Source organism: Mesitornis unicolor, unplaced genomic scaffold (genome assembly GCF_000695765.1).
Source record: "Mesitornis unicolor isolate BGI_N332 unplaced genomic scaffold, ASM69576v1 scaffold12303, whole genome shotgun sequence".
Taxonomy (NCBI): Eukaryota; Metazoa; Chordata; class Aves; order Mesitornithiformes; family Mesitornithidae; genus Mesitornis; species Mesitornis unicolor.
Window position 1 is genome coordinate 33,288 of NW_010175404.1, and position 22,060 is coordinate 55,347.

Sequence of the window (22,060 nt, forward strand, 5' to 3'; positions counted from 1 at the left end):
GTTTTGAGTAACACTTTCTGCTTACTGACAGAGTTGGCATGGAAACTGAATCAGCACTCATTTTTTAAAAGGATAGTCCATTCTGAGTGAGGTTAGTCATCAGTGGGCAAACCAAAGAGGCTCAGGCTGCGGCTGCTAACACTTATACCTCGCTCATGAATACACAGAATATTCAAAATGGTAGCAATCATATTACCCCAACTTTTATTGGAAAAAATGTGCATCTGTTGAGAATTATGTAGTTTGAGTGCTGGTTGGTTTTTTTTTTAGAGGGAAGAGTTATTTTATTATCTGAAATCGGTAACAGAACTTCATCTTCTAGCAGATGCCCTATGTTTTTATGGATCAATTGAATTTAAAGGGTTAACACAGTTCATATAAGCAGTGGTGTTTGTAACGTTGTGATGGAAAATGGCATAATACTTTAAAGACTATAAGCTTAGTACTTAGGGATCTGTGAATGTGTAGCCAAGATGGAAGCCTACAGAGCATGCAGAAAATGCCGTTTTTCATTACTTTCCCTTTGCTGGTGAAAAATTATCAAGATGTACTTATTTCCATCATATGTTTTCCCACACACAAGGACAGAAGCAAAGAAATGGCTGCTGGTTTTCTGCACCAACTAGGCTGAGAAGATATTGATGGCTAAATTGCTGTTCAGTGGCATTTCGTAAAGTGCCTGCTGGCATCCTGTTCTCAGATGTAGAATGATAAATGGATATTTAAATTTAAGTTTAATTTAATCTATAACCTTTGACTCCTGGCTTTTTGTATCCTTAGAGTATAGCTCATACATGCCTTCTTCATTGATACAGAATCTTGTTTACTTTACAGTAACTGTTAAGATTCAAGGCTATAAGGCTGTTACCAAATTGATGAGGACACTGATTTTTCTTTTCTTTGTGTTTACCAAGCAGATACTCTAAGTGACGCCCTGAAAAAACTGAAGATAACCACCACTGACAGCACAGCAGATAGCTTGGAGGGATGCTTGGACTGTCTGCTTCAAGCTCTGGCACAAAACAGTAAGTTGTATGGACCCTTCAAATTTTAAATCGTATCATAAGATCAGTGAACTAAAATGGTGGTAGTAAAATGTGGCAGAAAGACTGACTGGATTGTGATTGGTTGGTTGGTTTTTTTAACTCATATATCTGTAACATTCAAGTAGCAATGAAGACAGTGACAGGTAAATACCTGGATATTTGGAGCAGCTGAACTTCCAGTATGATGAAGTAGCAAGATTACTTTTCCAATTGATCACTCAAGAAACAAAGAACAGATATGGAAAAATAAGCCTGACAGAATGGGGAGAGTGATATAGGAGCTGCTTCCTAATTCTGGTAAAAGAACATAGTTGCCTATTTGTAATTTATTTTTTCCTGATATCACACATTTCTTATTTCCAGTAGTTTCAATTAGCAGAAATAGGCTGGATATCAAAAGATGGTCCAGATTTGACATGTGGTATGATAACAAAAATTACTTAAGAATGGAACAAGATGTCTTTTTCACCAAAAGCTGTAGAATGTGTGTCCCCACTTGCAGTAAGCAGAAAGGTACGGTAAATGAAGATGACAGCTTATAAGACTTTTCCAAGTTTAACTTTCTTAGCACTTCAGATGGTGGCAAAAGAAAAATCTGTATGCAATTTCAGGTTGCAAAACTTGTCAGGATAGATACAAGCCATGATTAGAAATTCTTTATATTTAAAAAATGATCAATACACTCAAAAGTACATACTATTAATAAGTCTTGTTTCTTTCCTGTGATGGTATTCTTAAAATCACAGCCTTTTGTCTTAGTTGGTGTAAAATACTTCATGAGGCTTTTTACAATAGCACGTGAGCACCATCCATATCAAATAAAATATGGACTGAAAAAGTCTCTGCATTTAATAGTGAGTTTTAATTCTGATTATTTTGCAAGGAGATGTCATCTAGGAAATAAATCATATTTGTTTCTTAGATTAACCCGTTCTTTTTAAGATGCTGAATTATTTTTCTTATGGGTTTATCCGTAAGGTATATCCAATGCTTTAAGCCAACTTCCAATTGGATTTGGTATTTCCAGTACTTTTAAGTCTAATACTTTAGCGATAAGTACTAAAAAGCTGCTGGTATGAAAAGTGACAAAGTACTTAAACAGAGTTTACCTTTTGCCTAGGAAGGTCACATAGCTATTTCACAGAACGAGTTTGGCAGATACAAAATAGTTTTGACTAATGTACAGCAAACTTACAGATGTTTCCTTGCAGCCAGATGACTCTCTTCCAGCTCAGTCTAGGGCTTTGCTTTTCCTTCCAAAATCTTTTATCTTCTAGTCTAGTAGCTGCCAGATCAGATAAGCAGATTATTAGGTTTTTGAATCTCTCTTTTGGGTAGTTCTACAAAATTTAGCTATAATCCCTCCACCATTTATCATGTTCTTTGTGTGTAAGTCAATAACATGAATATAACCGAGTTGCAATATGATATACATCTCCACATATTTTCAGTTGCCCGCAATTGATGGCAACTAAAATAACTCACTAAAAATTAGATGGGTTAGATGGGACAGGTTTTTCAACAGCTTGCTGGTGATTTAGGAACCTGTATATCAATTCTTTTTCAAGAGAATTAGACATTTCAATACCTAAGTTTTGCTGAGTCTCTTTGGACAACAGGCTTTAGTTCTCAAGATAGTCTGGTGATTTTGAGGTTATGAGGTAAATTGCATGTAATAGATTGATTCAACAAATAGATACAGAATCGGATTTCTAAACGCTACAGTCTCTCAGTTATTATTGGGCTGCCAATATATTATGGCTGTCCTTCCTTTGACCAGACAACCAATGAATGCCCTTTCTCATAGTTCTCATCCATCCAGTTAACATCATAATAAGGATTTTATCAATTGATTGATTGATTTTTAGTCTCAGTGGGTATTATCATATATATGATATATCGAATAAAATATAGGTATAGGATACACACTGTACCTCTGTCTGTGTATAAATTATTATACGATAATAATTAGAAATCAGATTGTTTATATAAAATACATGTTAACTGTAACGAAGGAATAATTTAAATAAGGTTTCTCAAATAATTATTCTGCTCTCCTTTAGTCTATTCCCACATGTATGATTATATTAATGAAGTATACATTCTGATTATAGTTCAGTAGATCATCATATTAGAGTAACACTAGAAAAATAAGCCATGCAAGGAATGAAGATTATATTAAGAGAATTTTATAGGACTATGATTTCATTGGGAGATCACAGTGGTATTATAAGTCACACAACTTTAAGTTTTATTCACTTCATTAAGACTTGGAGATAAATATATTATTTTACTTTATATAAAATATATTGTATTACTAATGCAACCCAGTCCCATCTACTGCCAGCCAAAAATGGCAAGTAAACCCAGCAATAATACAACATTGCTATTTTTAACAAATGAAATAATAATTTCTACAACGTCAATTTGCGCATATTGCACATACATATGAATGTTTCAGAGACCGTTAAATTGCTTTAAATTGCTAACTGCATGCACGAAGCATAGGTTTGTAGTTGCTGTGGAAACATAAGTTAAATTCCTTAGTCTCTTACAATACAGTGACAATTATAGTTCCATTTACTTTGCATACAATCTTTTTACTTTTCATTGTGTTACATTACAGACTACTTTCTCCCTATATTGTCTACCATATATAGAAGGAAATGGCAATTTTATTATGAATATTATAGCTTTTAATTTCTTTTTATGTAATCTGCTGCTTTTTCTTTTGCTTTTTCACACTCCTTACAGCTGATCGTTTGATAATCCCAGATAGGCTTTAGTGCCCTGGAACATACCTCCTCTGGCTTTACGAGCTACTCTGCCATTTATCACACCAATCAAATTAAGGTGTATGCACACACACGTGCTATACTATACAAGGGTGAATCAGATAGCTTGCTGAATGTGATAACAGCTGGTAATCTTGCAAGCCAAATTAAACTTTGCTGGTAAACTGCAAGCCAAATTCAAATGGATTTAGCTACTATTTGTCTAGGGAGGTAGTTGTCTAGCTCTTCACATCTGCGACCCAGGCCTGAAAATCCTGCACAGATCATTTCTTTAGGAGACACTGTTTGGAAAGATATATATTCCTATTTATGCAGCTATTTTAGTTCTTATGTGTCACCAGCGCTTCTGGCTGAGGCCAGTCATATATGGCCCATCTTGAGGCACTAGGTAAAACTGAGGACTTTTAGATGAAAGAGGCAACAGTGACAGATGAATTAGAGAGAAGCATGCATTAGAAATGCTTTAGAATAAGACGAAGGTACCTCGTTTTGTGTGGACTTTCTTCAGCATTCACAGTCAACTGACACAGCTGGGGACTTCACACCCGTAAGGCCTGCGGTGATGAAGACATTCAGTAACATTAATGTAGATTCCCAGCTAATTTAATTCGTCACAGCTCCTTTCACCTCTATGGATCTACCTCATTCACGTAAGCTGAGATTCTGTCCACTTCTGAAAGGAAAACACAAATGCTTGATACCTTTCCACTTGCCAGCATTCTCTAGATTGCTAAATTTACCATAATTCCGATTTTTAAAGAAAGACTGAGGTGCATGATCCATAAGCAGTGTTAGCAGCAAAGAAGTAGAGTCAGCCATGCACTGAATGAAGTACTGTCTTCTACTGAATCAGGAGGTGAAATTCATATATTGGATGTGTTTTATTTAAAAGCTACATATTAAAACAAATTACTCCATAGAATTTGGATTCTTTCCATATAGACATGGTTTCATGTGTTACTGTCAAGAAAAGAATTTTGCCGATCTGGAAGCAGACTGCTTACAGTAACATGGAGCATAGAATAATCATAACAGTCAGAAAAGGCAAAAACCCAAGGAATTACTTTGTCAGAGAATATGATTCTGAGGTTGAATGTTTCTCAGAGAAACGCAGTTGTGTCATCTCCCTGTGCTCACTGCAGAAGGGTGAGCAAATTCCCTTCTCCTGGGCTCCAAGCTACGCTCTGACCAAGACACGAATGTCACATACTTGTCTGCAGCCCACAGCCTTCTACCTCAAGGTCTTAGCCACAGTTATGAAAGCTGTATATTTCCTCTGATATTTTTATTTTCTGTCATATTTAGCAACTTTGGAATTCAAGGGTCTTTAGTGGAGTTTTTTTTAAATGACAGCTTACATTCTCTGAAACCCCATTCTTCCCATACATACAAGTGGTACTGAAAGTTACGTTAAGGATGCAAGGGAAGCATATTTGCTTTCCCAACCAACAGAAATTCTCAGTGCAAATACTGTAGAAAAATGACAGTATTAAACACCATAGTGGCATCATTAGACTTGTTATATTGCTGAATTTTATTATTTTTTGAATAATAAGAAATGGCTGATTGTTACAAGCTTAAGTTACTTTCTGTTTTGGAACCAAAACATATCTTGTGAAAAAAGAAAACAATTATTGATTTCAAGAGGCTTTTTTCTAGAAACACAATGTTACATGTTTTACTATCATAATTGAAAGAACATAGTAATTACAACAGAACTATTCATATGTAGAAAAATATCTGTAAGACAGTGTATACAACTTCATCCATTTGTGATTTTTATTGGCTCAGATATTTTCAATTTAAGCCTTAATCAATTGCAGAGAAAAATATGGTAGCTTAACATATGTTTTGCAGCTTGGAATCTAAAAAAAAAACTTGTTAAAAGAATGAGTAAAGCACTTATGAACTGAAGAAAAGTATTTTGTAAGACTGTATGCTTACATTTCTGGAAAGAAGTAGTAAATGCTTTATTTTTTATCTCATACCCAAATTTAAATATGGGTATGTACTATTGTATTTTGGGAACAATAGGTTAATTGTACTGTATAGGGAAATACAACAGAAAACAATATTTACCATCATTTTATATCAACGTATACAGATTTATACTTGTGAAAGCCATCTCATAAATACTGTCCCTATCAAAAAAGTGCAGTTATCCTCAAGTAGGCATCCACAAGAAAGGACTGCCCAAGAACAAGAAAACAAGAAGGAAATAGAGGTTTTCTTTTAAAGCACAGGCCTTCTGGGACATAATTATTGCAGTAACAAAAAAAAATAAGTGTTATTGCTAGTCCAGACATGCTGTGTTTCAGATACAAGAGGTTATAGCAGACATAAATAACCCAGTTTTGACAGATGAGAAATCTGAAAATCTGCTGAGAATGTTATTTTTGGCTCTGATATACTCAGTGTAAGAGGCTGAAAATGCCCACTAATCTCAGCCTCCAGCACCTGGCTCTGAAAAATGGCTGACATGTAACTGAAGTCCAAAGGCTAGCACATTCTTTTTTTTTTTCTTTTTTTTTTAACATACACTTTTTGGGAGGTGAAGAGTATGAGTTTACAAGCTTGTACATAAAAATGGTTAAGCAAAATCATACCAGTAAAGATACGGTAAAGTAAGAGGGCAGGGCCCCAGTTTTGAAAAGTATTCAGAAATTTTTGAAAGCTCTTACAGTGCAACGAAGTTTTAAAATAATGCACTTTACCTTGAAGACGTGGTTGGCTAAGATGCCCTGTTTTCTATTTGTTGAGTTACACTGATAATTGGTAACTCAAGGAACCATCAAATGACACATGAAAATTGTAAATTCATGTTTGAAACTGGAAATTTCAGCATTATTCTAAGGCTTCTTTGACATGTCATTCTTCTCCCCATAATGAACGCGGTTTCTTTATGCTATTTTGCTTTGTCCCAGAACATATTTTGGCTATATACTGTAGCCATGTTTTGTTTTGAATATACTCACTGTGTTGTATCAGAGAAAATAACATTATGTTACAACTTTCTGAGCAACTGCTAGCAAGCCTTTGCCATCACTTGCTGCTGTTTCAGCTCTATAGTGTTGAAATCTTGAGCTCAGCCCTCCTACCTAAAGCTTCTGTTCAGGTTTTCTCTTGAAAGTCACCAGTGGGCTTTCTGAAATGCGTTGGTTCCCATTTGATGGCATCACAGAGGAGGATGTGTTAGCATCTGGAGTGCTTAAGAAAATGTTGGATTTCTGCAAAGACTGCAAATTTCTCACATTCCTTCATCAGTGATGAAACTTTCCATCCAATGCCCTGAATCTCCTGTAGGCACTTGCGTTCAAAGGCATCTAGTTTCCTGTCTTCAGTGTTTTGGTGGATTTCCAGTTCTCCCAACCATATGTTAACACAGAGGTTATATTTGAGTTGAAAATTCTTCATTTTATTCTGTACTTTATAGCTGTGGCATCCATATGTTGTTGAATTTAGTTAGTACTCATGCTTTTCCTATGCTTGATGTTCCTTTTACTGATCTTCACTGGCCAAGAAGGTAAAACAACTCTTCTGCTGGAGCTGAAAACTTATGAAGAATTTAGAGTTAATGTTTTGTAATTGTTAAATTCAGGGCTCAACTGAAAAAAACATCCACTTCTCTGAAATTTTTAAACTTATTATTGTCACTATTAATGCTTTTGATTTATTAAAAGAGAGCTTTACCTATTTTTATCTGTTTCCTTTTTGGAAATTTTGACAGTTTCATGTACATACTCTTATTTATTCATTGCATAGACAGGCAAGTGGCTATCTACTCAACTTTTAGCACATGAGAGTACTGTCTGATATCAGTGAAATCTTGTACCTCTTTAGTACACAGAGAATTAAGCAATAGTTATTTTATCTTTTGTTTCCGTGAACCACTCTCACATTAGTATGAAAGTAAAAGTTGTGCTACCCTCCCACACCAAACAGCAGAAATTAAGTTGTAGAACCTTTTGTCCTGGCAGAGTTATTCTAAGTTAGAAACATTACCTGAAATCACTTTTGGTTTTTTTTCCTATTGGCTAGACATTTTAAGCTTACACTTTTTCCTTTGTGAAGCATGGAGTAAAGTCTCCACATTTCACAGCTTACGGCAAGCAAACGTGTCCTTATATGTCACCAAACGAGTCATTCTCTGTTTTGAAGAGACTGATCAGAATAAGACTAAAATCATAGAATGTGTTGGGTTGGAAGGAACCTTTAAAAGTCATCTAGTCCAACCCCCCCTACAAAGAGTGGGGAGATTGTTACCAGATCAGGTTGCTCAGAGCCCTGTCAAGCCTGACCTTGAATATCTCCAGGGATGGGGCCTCCACCACCTCTCTGGGCAACCTGTTCCAGCGTTTCACAACCCTCATAGTAAAGAACCTTCTTCGTAATGTCTAGTCTAGATCTACTCTGCTCTAGTTTAAAACCATTTCCCCCTGTCCTATCGCTACACGCCCTTGCAAACAGTCCCTCCCCATCTTTCCTGTAGGCCTGCTTCAGGTACTGCAAGGCCACTATAAGGTCTCCCTGCAGCCTTCTTTTCTCCAGGCTGAAAAATCTCAACTAATTTAATGTAGATTGTGACCAAGTAACTGCTTTCATGATTGTGAATGCTTGCACAGCAAGCTCTTAAACAAACCAGTAACCATCTACAGGCTCTATTCTGGCCCTCACACTTAACTCTTATTCAAAGTTATGGTATTTTGTCTTCCCAAGTAACCACTGCATGTGATAGAGCACTGCTTTCCAGGAGATGGCTGAACACCTGACTGGGTGTTCCCACTACCTGGGAAGTAGTGAATTAATTCCTTGCTTTGCTTTGCTTGCACGTGCAGCTTTTGGTTTAACTATTAAACTGTCTTTTCGTCAGTCCACAAGTTTTTTCACTTTTACCCTTCTGATTCTCTCCCCCATTCCACCAGGAGGTAGTGAGCAAGCAGCTGTGAGGGTTAGTCACTGGCTAGGGTTAAACCACAATGCTATGTCTTCATAATTCCCACTGCCTTCTACAGCAGCTGCTTACACTCAGCACCTCTATTGATTTAGCTAAGTATGTTACTGCAGCACACATGTTTAGAGCACAGAGTAAAATTAGCACAAGAAATATAAAGGTCCTGATTCTGCCACATTTACATATATTGTTACCTTGAAGAACGTGGATTCTTATGTTCAGTAGTCCCACCGAGCTCACCATCAGCACTGATTCTTGTATGACAGTAGGTATCAAGGAAACTGTTCTTCCTTCAAAGGTCTGTCTTTGCGGAGCATCACAGAAACTTGTTTTTCTTGATGGGGAACATAAAGCTATAAAATTAAAGGAAAAAAGTGTGACATAAGCATTTAGCTTTTGCCATTCAATTATGTTTTGCAACATCTAGACTAGCAGAAATTAATATAACATTTAACATGAGTGGGAATATTTTGCATGACCAAAAATAATTTTGATTGGCTTGTATGCATAAAATCAAGTCTTATGCTCACATCAGTGGTGATACTGGATTGATAGAAGCATTTTCATATAGAGAGAGAGTTTTGGTGAGAAAATGAAGACAGTACATAAAACCTTGAGAAATGTTTTCTATTCTGCTGCTAGGCAAGGCCTAGGCCTGCTCTTGCACTAGCAAGGATTGAAACCATCTCTAGTACAGATGCAGTTTCTACTGGCTAAAATGTTCCTTTACTACAGTACCTTACACCATGTCCCTCAAAGTAACATTACCAACAAAACAGAATCTTACTATTTTTGTAGTTTTTGGCAGTATAGCTGCATCAGCAGTAAAGGTTTGCTGGTAGGAAGCTGTCAAACCAAAAAGCTGCACCTTAGACCAGTGTATTCAAGAAAGAAAGAATTTCTAGTCTGGCTCTGATACAGATAATCTCTTGTAGCAGAGCCAGAGTTTCAAATTGAATTGGGCCAGCTCAGCCAATTATGCTCATTGCAGTCCATTAAGTTTACCTGAGATTTCTAGTCAAATGCCTTTCTGAAAGCAGGGGATCCTGATGGATATTTTGTAAGAGTGAGTTTTGCCTCAAATGCTGTGTTATAAAGCATTCCTTCTTTTTGCTGAACAAAGATGTTTGTTGCATCTTAGCTCATAAAGCTGTTGCCTTTGCGTGGCACTGTATACACATAATCCAGAAATGTTTCATCATAAGTGTTGTATATCATATATTATTACAGTATACCTATTTAATTTGAACATAGTAAATCAAAGTGACTGCTTTTTATTGGACTGTCTCCCAGTAAACTGGTGTGCCCTAATGTTACTGAATGGTAATCACTGCTGCTTAGTGGGATTATATTTTACATAAATTCCTCTTAATAGTGATGTATTTAGTTAGTACCAGAAAGTCAAATGATATTTATCCAAGTGTTAAATTTCAAGTGCTATTCATTGAATACACAATGTGCCAAATAAAGATTAAATATTATGTATTTTGTCTTCATAGAATGCATCAGTGAACAGCAGTTCCAGATAACAGAATTGACAAATTTCATTTTAGATTGCATTTTTGAAATGCTATAAAGAATAAAAGTAAAAGGCCTGCTTTTTACAAAAAATTGTATTTAGAGATCATGTAATTCACAATTTCAGGTCTGAAATTTAATTCTCAGTTTTGTTCCAGTCCCTTATGACTTACAAACATGACCTTTTTTAGATTAGGTTTTCCTTAAGCTACTTTGGCAGCAAAATGGTTTAAAAACATCAGTAGCTAAAAAAGCAATTCTGAAAGCTCTTCCAAAGGCAGAATTTTATAGCAGGCATTTGAGCTTGCTTGAAAGCACTCTTAAGAGATTGCTCAAAAGGGCTACAAAACATTTCTTGCATATATAATGCACAGCTTTCAAACCTGATTTTATTTTTAAACTAAATCGAATTTGGAGAAAAGAATTTTACACTATGGGCCTAGTATTTCTGTTATACAGATTGAAAAACTATAGCATGAGGATACTTAAGGCTTTTATCCAGGGTCCTTTAATAAGTCCAGTTAGTACATGTAACTGAGGAGGCAGATTAAAATTTCCATGGAGGCTGAGTATTAAATACTAAGATGCTAGTGGATGACATTTGTCCTAAGATGCCAGACCATGAATTTATCCGCTGAGGCACTAACATCAAACTCTTTCAGCAACTGCGCTATCCAAGTGGTTACCTCCTGCAGAGGGTGAGTCAGAAAGGGGGAGAACTAACAGCTTGATACATCCACCTAACTAGGCATCAGGGCTCAAAACAAGATCCAGTTCAGGAATTCAAGGGGTCCAAGCTGCCTGACCTTAATATTCTGCCTTGTGCTGTGACACATCCGTGGAAGTATTGATGTGCATATTTCTTCATTGAAGGCAAAGCTGGCATGTACTTAATGAAATTACTTCATTGTTACCTGCAACAGGCTATTCAAGGGATGAGTCTCATCCTGTCATTCACTCTTATTCTTTTGGTTTAGCTTATGAAGAATTTAATCAGTGGGAATCATGCAGCTATCTGGTTGGTGAATCTGCCTCTCCATCTGTCCTTCCTGCTTTCTTGTAGTTGGGATTTTAATTAGAAACATCTGTGTGCTATCTCCGTTCTTCATTAAAAATATGAATTGAAGTTGCCCTGTTGCTGCTGGCAGAGCAAACGCCACAATGGAAACATTCACAGAGCTAAGGGAAAATCCTCCTGCCCTGACTCTTAGGGGTCTAATTTGAAGGATAGGTGAGCAAGCAGGTTGAATTTTTGGGAATTTCCCCACGTGAGGAGGAGCATGTCAAAAGAAGGTTATATCTATACATTTATTTCTATATAGAAATTATTATTAGAGGATTATTTTTCTGTAAGAACAACTCTTGATAATTGGCTACGATATGTTAAGCAATAGCCTCCTTATCAGTGGTACGTTCTTTGTTGCGTGAGAGCATGTCATTTGTTTCACTGAGGTTCTTTACAACCTACTTTTTTTGTGCTCTGGTAGTCAGACTAAAATCTCCCTTTTGTGGTTTGTAAAATACAGTAGGAGGCTATTGAGAGAGACAGTGCTTCTTGAGGGAGGCCATATATGGAGAGAGCATCAATACTTGCTTGTGGTCATGGGGACCTTTTTTGCTGTGGTGGTTAGGAGATGTGCCAGCTAGAAAGATGTCCCTTGCTCCCTTCCTTCTTCTCCCTTCTGCCTTCCAAAAGAGCAGATGGAAGGTTCATTTCATGATATACGTGGCTTATCATTATTTATTCATGTGTTCATCTTTCTCTTTCTGATGAGAGTACATGTAGGAGGAACATTATAAAGCTAAGGTAGTTTTCTACAGCAGTTTCAGGAGGTTTATAAAACATCTTTGCAGCTAGAAATACATTTATTTTTCAAGAGACTACATTGCAAACACGGTTGGTTTAATAAAGAAGACACTCATGAAACTGCTCGTTTTCAATTCTGTGGTGTGCCTCATTTCTCACATAAAGCTCCACAACATGGGAATTATTGCAGTGCTAGCCTTCGCTACTGTTGGGTTACATTTAATAGTGTAACTTAAACTCATTGTTCATAGAAAATGTGAACAGTGAACCTATAGTTTTCTTCTGCTAGCAAGGGCAAAGTAGTAGCACTTCTGACAGATATGCATTGCATTTCCCTTCCACCTCCCCGCCTTCTCTTTCACTTGAAGGTGGATGAAATGATGCAGAGAGGAGAAAAGAGTGAAATAGAGAGGAGTGAGATTTTACAGGAAATATAGCTGTGAGGCGAGAAAGTGTGGAATTTAATTTGAAACACTCATTGGACTTTTTTCCTATAGTGATTTCTGCTACTTAATTAAGCAGTCTGATAGCCATGGTGCTAGCTCTGATCTATGGCATTAAAGAATTTCCAGCACACACCCTTTATTATTCTGGCTTCAGGCGCTGCAAAAACCATGAAAGCAAGTATATTGACATTTTAGTCACCTAGTTATGACATTAATAAGATTTTGGCACTATGTGATCTAACATACCCTTTGTCTTGCTATCTAGTGGTATAAAGAGATATCTGAAGCTGCAGGTTTAACCTGCAGGTTTTTTCCCCCCAATTATGCTGTTGTAGCACATCACTGTATTGTATTGTGTGCAAAAGGGCTGATTCTAAAGCAGCATTATTACAGTCCTACAGTTTCTTTGCTTTAAGATAAGAGGCAGTGGGTGCACTACAGGTGGGTTGGTGCATGCAAACTGAAAATTGGGCTTTAAAAGAAATCATTTGAAATCTGGACATCACATATAACAAGGATTTTGAGGTATGGCACCCTAACATCATGCTACCTAGATTGTTAGGTTTCCTTAAGAGACAAATTGAACAGATTTGAAAGGTGAAGCAGTTCTGCTGAAGGAGTTAAAATGGTAATCATAAGCCAACGTTTTTTCCGTGTGATTAACGTTGGCTATAATTGCCTTTTTCTCCGTTATAGAAGGCATGGGAGGAGATTAAGTGGTGGTTATTTTGCCTAGATCTTTCTTGCTCCTAGAGAAACATTTTGTTTTACTTGTTCCAACTACAACTGACAATATATTGAAATAAGAATTCAAAAGATGACAACTGAAATAAGTTTTCAAAATAATTTAGCCTCTAATCATTTACTAGGAAGCCCAGAGTGAAATGAGTGTGCAGCAGATTCATATCCTTAACAAATAATACCTCTTTTGTGCATACACATGCAGACAGGAAGCCAGGCAGGCCTTCTCCAGCCTCTGAAGAGGACAAATAAAGGCAAGAATTGAGGGTTGCCTATGCTAAAGCCATTAGCAATTTCTAATTCTCAGAAAACCACACACTATTTCTCCTAAGCCCAGGCAGTGCTATAGGTACCAGCTCTTTGGCAACATTGGTGTGTGATCCTCCTGTCTTAAGTTCTGCTGAAGGAAAATTAAATGATGTTTTTTACAATCACAGTGAAAATACTGCTACATAAACAAGTCCCTTCATGATCCTCTCCAAATAATAATGCCACACACTTATTCCATCATTTCTGTCCCTATGTCCCTCTGCCTTTTATGCTTTTATATAGGACTCAGGTTATATGAAGTTAAGCAAAAAAGAGACAGAGGTACATAGGCCTTATTGGGCAAGCAGTCTAAGTCCATGTCTTCTTGAAGCCCCTACCTTAAAAACCATGCCACTCTCTAAGTGCAAGTGGAAAAAATAAAGGAGAAGAAAAGCTTGGTTTCATTTAGGGCAGTCATTTGCTTTTCAGGGCTGTCTGCAGCTGCAGTCCCTTACTTTCACAGTTAAAGTTTCAGTGCATCTTGCAGAACACAGTCTAGATCTGCACATATAGATATGCACAGTCACACACAAGACTCTTAGCTTATGTTTTGCAAGTAGCCATAAAGTGATTGCCCCATTTGGGCACTTTTAAGAAACAGCCAAAAAACCCCAAACTTTCAAAACCTCCAACTTAGTATTTTCTCCAACAGCCATGTATTTCAACACTTAATACCTGAACTGAGTGCACAGTTGACTCCTCAGACAAGTGGAAGCTGGCTGAAGATCTTTGTGTGGACTTCCCAGTTTCCACAGGGCAAGCCTATGCATCATTTGCCTGTTAAGCCCTCCTCCTTTAAAAGAAGGTAAAAAATACTAAGCAAAAATGCTAGATTTAACAAGGCAATATGTAAGACATATGTATATGACACACACACATATATATAAAAGACACACACATATATATATATATTTAAACAAAGTTCATATATAAGACATGATCTTGCTCCATTTAAAATACCCTTCCTTGTGTAAGCATTTCAAAAGTCCACCAAAAAGATTAATTTTTTATAACTAGAATGTTTGCCGATTACATATGCCTAAAGAAATTAATTTGTTTATTTCAGCACATTATTTTTTTCCACCATCTTTATTAGAAATTTAATTTGATGAACAATCCCTGAAAAAAAGAGACCTATTCTGCAGATACAAAACATGACAACTTACAGGAACGTGCATGAGGATGTAACAGTCATTTTATTGGCACATTCCCTTACGATGTTTTATATGGAGGATGCACTATAAACTACCTGCAAGGATTTAATGTCATAGCGTCATATCTCTATTTTGACACTAGGTTAATCTGTATGTTACTCCAAGTGTAAATAGTAAATGTTCTGCAGAGGAAGAGCAGGGCTTAGGTAGACTTAGAGTAGATAAGCTGAAGCGCCTCATGGTGTTTTTTACACCCAAGTCAATTACTGTCAGAAACCCTTTCAGAAAGCACTGTGGGCTGCATAAGTTAGTAGCTATCCTGCCTGATGCCAGAGGAACGTGTTTTCCCACCTCAAACAATTATGCTTGAGCACTCACTCAGAGTGAGACCAGAGGTAGGGTTGTCCTTGCCCAGTGATAGGAGAGTTACACTCACTGCTCATCAAATTAATCAGTCTTTTCTCTTTTATGACTAGAAGTTTGACATTAGTACTCAGTCTGGGTAACAAGAAACAGTAGGATGTTGAAGGGGAGTGTGTGTGCAGGTGTGCCTCCTGTACTGCTTAAGAGTAAGAAAAAAGTCAACAGTCTATTTTCATCTACGTGATCTGAGCTAGCTGATTTCCCAGTTTCCGACAGGTCTGTTAAGCCCTGTGCTTTTATTGGTGCTCTCTTGCTTATCTTAATAAAATAAATCACTGCATATCTGCTACAAACAACTGGCCTGGAGAAGCATTTAATTCTATTTTCCCACTTCTTGCAGGATATATTTTGTTCTATTTATGTAATTTATGCTTTGCAGAGTAATGAGTCCGTCAAACTGCAGATCATAAAAATAAGACTGGATGCTGTATATCACAGCAGCATGGCAGGAGAAAATGCATTAATGTCTCCTGGCTAATAATACAGGTTCACAGATATCTACATTTTAAATTTTGAATTCTGCACTTCTGGGAGAAGGAAAAAATCTTCTTTAATAGACAGCTAAGATGTCTGGACCAGTCTTTAGTTTTGTTATTATTTTCTCTCAATTCAAACTTTACTTTCATCTGTATATGTCCATGGGAGAATATAGCTACTAAGTATATGCTATATGTCAGAATTTATAAAAGCTTCCAGATAAATCATAAACTCCTTTACATTATGTTTTCTGAGAGAGTTTCTCAATGCATTTCAAAAATCGCAGTTAACTGGATTGCAAACAGGTTAGTAATAACTAGCACTTATATTATGCATGATACATTGAAAATTATCAACCTTCATTATGTATCTAGTCTATAAATCAGATGTCATCACTGACATATGGCTAGGATGGGTAGTCCTAGACAAAGACCGACATCTCAAGATGTAACTGAATACAGAAATACAAAGGCATAACTGCAATCCAGACTTGAAGTTCTCTCCTTTTAGTCCATTTTCTGTCATGTAGACATCACTGGCTCCCAGCCAGCGAAGCGTGTACATACTGCACGTAAGCCGCAAAACCCATGTGAATTGCCTTTGTCAGGCTTGGGCTGCCTTCTGTTCAGGGTCAGCTCGAGTGGATGTCTCCCACATTTGGAGGCAGCAGGGGTTGTCCTGAAGCTGCCACAAGTCAAAAATCAATTGCAGGGTCGGAGGATATCATAATTCCTTGAATGTTTCCAATAATTCATCACTTCAGAGTTATATTCCTTGATTTTTACATAGTACTTTAGGCTGCTGCATATAACTCATTGACCTTTTGTCCTTCTACCAGTCTCTCCAGTAGTTTCACTATAGATACATAAGTATATATCTATATTTACTTATATAACACATAGTCACCTTATAAAGATCAATTGATTGGGAATGGCAAAGTATTAAATTCCCTGACCACATCATATAAAATAAATGTTATCACTGAAATAACAGTTTGCTTCTTATATGAGAAAACAATTGCTTTAATAATTACCTTTGAGAAGACTTAATTTCTCTTCTGCTTTCCTTTCTTTTCTTCCTCAAAGCAAGCTGATGCACAAGTCATTTTTCTGTGATGTGTTTTTCAGATATGGAGACAAGTGAAAAAATCCAGAAAAGTGGAGTTCTTCAGGTGTTCGCCAGTCTGTTGACGCCACAATCTTCCTGCACAGCAAAAGTAGCTAACATCATAGCAGAAGTAGCCAGAAATGGTGAGGTTTTCTACAAGAACTTTTCTGCTGGAACATCTTCAGTTTTTCACCTCACTTGTCAGTATGTTTTACTTCATTTATGTTTTCATTTTGTAGATTAGACACTTTTCATATCCCTCCCTTTCACTCTTTTTATTTTGTCAAATTTTGTTTCTCTGCTTTTTAAAACAATCAAAACAGCGTTTGGCTGCTAGAATTTTTTAAGTCCTTACTTTCACGCTTTTCAGTTTTTAAGACAACCAATAGTGTAATTTCTGGGGCAGAAATAGCACACCACTATCTTTATGAAATGCATATAGAAACAAAATAAATATGTGCATCCATTTACATATGGTGCATATAGTTGTAACAGTAGTATGTATAGATGTGGTTAAGGGATTGTAGTTTGTTTCTTTGGTCTGAGGTTTGTGATAACATTATTACCATTATGAGGCCTTTGCTACCACACCAAAACCAGTTCCTCCTACCTAAAGAGCATTATATGTGTTAGAGTAAGAACCTAAATGAGAATCAGGAATCCATTCTGGTATGTATTATATACACACAGGCATATAATGTAGGGAATAATCTAAAACTACTGAGATTTTTTTTTCTTTAGAAATAGTTATTTTAAAGCTAACCCAATACCCTACATACCTTGAGCTCAAAAAATGGCCTTGTATCTGCAGGCAGGCACTACTGGCAGATCCTGTGTCAAGTGTAGAGAAGGTTTGTGGCTGACTTTGCTCACTCCTTGACTTCTTGCTGTCCCAGCCAAGGAGAGACAGATTTCATTTTATGTTTTCTTTCCCCAGAAGCCAGGCAGAGAAAGGTAGGATGCCACTTAACTGCTCTCCACATGCAGGCCTGGTAGCTGTATTCCTCTCCCTCTGTAAATTCTCACACTGATCCCTCTTCAGAAAGGGGGCTACATTATAGCTGACTATTTCCACATTCCCCTTCCACCTTTTCTTCAGAATCACTGTACTATAGGTTCTTACTGATAGCCCCTGTGTGACTTCGTCCACCCAGTTCACTGATTTTGAGACAATGCTATATATGGATATTCAGAAACAACATTAACAAGAAAAGAAGATACACTTTGTTAGTTTTTGAGTTTTAAAATTATTTATATAAATAGCGAGTAAAAAATGTAAGCATAGAAATTTAAACTTAAAAATGTTTCAAAATTACATTGGTTCATGCAACCAGATCACATGGTTTTTCTGCACTTAATAAACTCATAATAAGTATATTTAGAATTTTGCAGTCAACTATGTATGCTCACAGTTAGTCCTTTTAGCTTCTACTTCAGAAGGGGGAAAAATTAAGAATAAAAACAATGTTCACAATAGCTTAACTGATTACTGTGTGTTGTTTCCTGGAAGTTTCTTTTACAGAGCATTTTAGCCATTTCAAATCTGAATTGATAAATGAAATCTCAGAATAGTTTTAAATGTATCCTTTTCCCTGCAAGGTTTTAAACTGCTATTATGAGTACACTCTTCAGAAGAGATGGCATTTTACCTGGTTCCTCATACAAATATATTTGTCTTTGAGTTACTGGAAGGTGTAACTGGGACCTCTGGCAGCCAAGGTTAAAGTGAAAGTATTCAGAAATTTAAGGTGCCCAGTGCTTTCCAAGATGAGCTAGGTGTTTCTCTTTAGGTTCTAACTCTGTTGAAATAGTTGCTTAAGCAGGATAGCAGGGAACACCTCATTTTAATTCTGTTGTTTTCTTTGTCCTCTTACGTAAGAATACAAGTGTTTCATGCTTATATTGCACTATTTTTTCAACAGGCTTCAGGGCACTTGAGAAACATGTGTTTTCAACATCCTACAGATAGTAGATATTAAACCCAGGCAATTAAACTGATTTCCCTATGGTCATGCCATGCAGATCTGGGAGTAGTGCCTCTGACTTTGAATCTGGGCTTGACTGATAAAAGACCATTTTTTTCTTCCCCACTTCTTGTTTTCCTTTCCTGTTCCCTCATCTGGCCCTCCACACACACACACACACATCTGGTCACATCATATCCCTCTACTTGCCTCAGTGGTTTTGTCACGTTTCATCTCCTCCTTTGCACTTCTTTTTGCTCTTCCTTTGTTTCCTCTCTCTAGCTCACATGCCTCTTCCTCCTCCCATCATGAGCTTGTGATATTCTCTATAATTTTAAATATCCAAACACACAAAACTCCCTTTAGTCACTGTTGTTTCTCCAGCTCCAGCCATTTCCCTTTCAACTGAAAGATCACATGCACTTGCTACATGGAGTTTCCTTCCCCACTGTGGACCTTGTAAACCCTCTACCAAGGTCTTTAGTGTCCTCTTTGCTAGGTTTAGGAATGAGAACATCATTTTCACAATCTGTAATACTACAATACAATTACGTTTCTCTTGAAACCTTGTCCTCCTTGGTTTATATTACTCTATCCTCAGTGGTTTTCCTCCTAACTTCATAGACACTTTTTCCATTGTTTCCTTCAAAGGATCTGCTTTATTTCATTACCAGGTTAGTGGAAACTATCTAAATTACTCTATTCTTGATTACCTTCTCTTACTTCTATGTAATATCACCTGCAAATGTAGTTGCAGTTACCACATTTTTGTTGCTGTCTCTCAGAACTATATTGTAATATATGGCACCACTTCTTTTACGTCTTGCCCTTACATGACCTTAATAAATAAAAGTTTGCTCAGCATATTGCCTAATTATTTTGTTGCTTAATAGGAGACTGAAAGCTTCTGCCCACCTTAAATGGAGGGAGGGTAGAAGAAGGGTTTCTTACTCCTTTTCACCACATGAGCAAAGACCTAAACATGCAACAGAACAGACTAAGACCTCTCACCCTTTTAGGAGAGAACATGTTTCCATTTCCTGTCACAAACTAGGAGTGCAAAAAAAAAATTTAAAAAAATCTGACTTTGATGATGTAGAGACTATGGTAAATTAGTTAAGTATTAAAAAAAAGTGATGCACTGAGAAGCTGAGGAACAGAGAAGAGATTTTATAGGCAATTACGAGAGGAAGAGGCTGAGGGGACAGAAGATGGAGGAACATAATACATTTAGTAAATAAACATTGAAATGAAGATGAAGGTGGGCGATAAGAATGAAATCAATGAAAAGTTACAAGGACATGGCAAGATCAATTTTAAAGAACAGATCTATCTGATATTTGTTGTGTTCATTATGATGGATACCATCACCATTTATCACAGTATAGAATCTATCTACAGTTTTAAGATGTTACAATATCGTAGGAAGGTGGGTCAATTGTGCTGACTCCTGTCTTCTGTTGGACCTGTCCAATTGTATAGATATTGCTGATTCTACTTCATCTACTTGTTGATATATCTGAGTTTATAATCATGTGAGGCTTGCTTACCTCTATAACAACTATTTATTTAGCTAAAACCACACTGCATGGTTAACTACAAAAGATAGAAGATTTTGTAGCTACAGAAACATCAAGGAACATTGTGATAGGGGCAACAAAAGGAGTTTTTAAGAAGATGTATTTGTACTTCAAGCACTGTATGAAATCTTTGAGGTGTTGGTGTGAGGGGTTCTGTTGTTCCAGAATCAGAAAAACTTTCTAATCTCTTTTTGTGGGGACTGCACATCTTGGTTCATTCTGTCTCATAAATGACTAAGTAACACAAAGATCAACTGGTTTTGGAAGATCCAACATAGTCTAGGAAGAGAGATAATTTGCAATTCACAACAAATCAAAAATGTATTGACCTTTTGCATATTACAATGCTGCATCTCTGAAGGGTGCTCTCTAGTAAACTATGAAGAAACACTATTGGTATCAGGTGGTTGCTTCTGTAAACTTGCCTTGTAAAATGTGCAGCACAGTACCTGCCTAACTACAGCACCTTCTGGAGAGCAGTCCTTTATTTCTCTGACACCGGCTAATTCTCTATCTATGACTTCCATGGATGTGAAATAATACTTTGGTTCTCTGTGACTGGGGGACATGGCAGGAAGGAAGGACAGAAAGGCAGAGAGCTTCCCAGTGGATGGGATTTTTCCTCCCATGGTAGTCAGCAGTTACTGTGGAAAGGTACAGGCTTACACAATCTCTCTTGTATTTCTTATTCTTTCTTTTTCTTTTCCTTTCCTTACCTTTCAAATAGAGCGCCTGTTACTTAGCTTTAATTCCTTTTTTAATTTATTTTTTTAAAAAGCAAAAGCTTTTCAGGAGTTCTAATTAAGAGAACAGAGAGTAAAAAATGTTGCTCATTTTGGAGTATGAATACTAGTTTTATGTCACCTTTTGTGTTATTTAGTAGTTTTAATTTATGTTGAATTGGTTGAGGTGGAGAAAAAGGTTGTGAATTCACAGGTCTTTTCAGCACTTTTTTATGATGCTAAAAGCATGCTCAGTCTGAGCTGTGTTAAATTAGTTTCCATGGAAGTCAATTAAATACTCTTAATTCCTTCTAAATTAACAAATCATGGAAAGAACGTAAGCCCAAATCCTGACTTGGGCTTTATTCTCTAGAAACTTGCATAAGAACGTACATTGTTTGTCTATGCAAATGTTTATTCTCACAAAAGGCCCAGTTGCAATGCCAGTTAACTGGAATGGATGAAACTGGAAATAGCTGGCTTGCTTTAACAGGCTTTGCATTATTTGCAGAATTCATGCGGAACCCATGTGTGGATGCTGGGTTGATCCCTCCTTTGGTGGAGCTGTTAAACTGCAAAGACCAGGAAGTACTGCTTCAAACGGGACGGGCCCTGGGCAATATATGCTACGATAGCCGTGAGTGTTGAAATATGCCTTATTTTGTAGATACTTTTGTAGGAGGGAGGGCAACGTTTTAGTGTTCTGTACATTATGTGTACTGGGGGGGTCATTTTCCTCCTTTCTTGATTTTTAATTACCACACAACTCTTCTGATTGTATGGGACAATTGAATGTCACACTTGGTGTTATGCTTTTATGACAGAAAGATTAAAAAGCTGTTTCATTATTTGAATACAACTGGATATAAGATTAGAAAATATTTATGATCCTGGGTTTGGTTTTTTTTAAGCATAATGAGCTAGGCTTCAAAGAGCAGGTGCTATATATACAGAGGCCTGAATAGTTAATTTTTCCTCAGAATGTCTCAGAAGGGAATAGAGACGAGTCAGAAGGGAATA

At 36.8% G+C, this 22,060-nt stretch overlaps 1 protein-coding gene across 1 annotated transcript in view; it reads left to right on the forward strand.

Moving 5' to 3' along the window:
- Positions 1–917: 917 nt before the first annotated feature.
- The window catches only part of RAP1GDS1 (RAP1, GTP-GDP dissociation stimulator 1), a gene marked incomplete at its 5' end in the record, with an annotated part of 60,502 nt that continues 39,359 nt past the window's right edge, over positions 918–22,060 (forward strand). The window contains 3 exons of the mRNA XM_010181378.1: positions 918–1,025; positions 16,795–16,917; positions 21,552–21,677. Of these exons, the coding sequence (XP_010179680.1) occupies positions 918–1,025; positions 16,795–16,917; positions 21,552–21,677 (357 nt within the window). The remainder of the gene's footprint in view (positions 1,026–16,794; positions 16,918–21,551; positions 21,678–22,060) is intronic.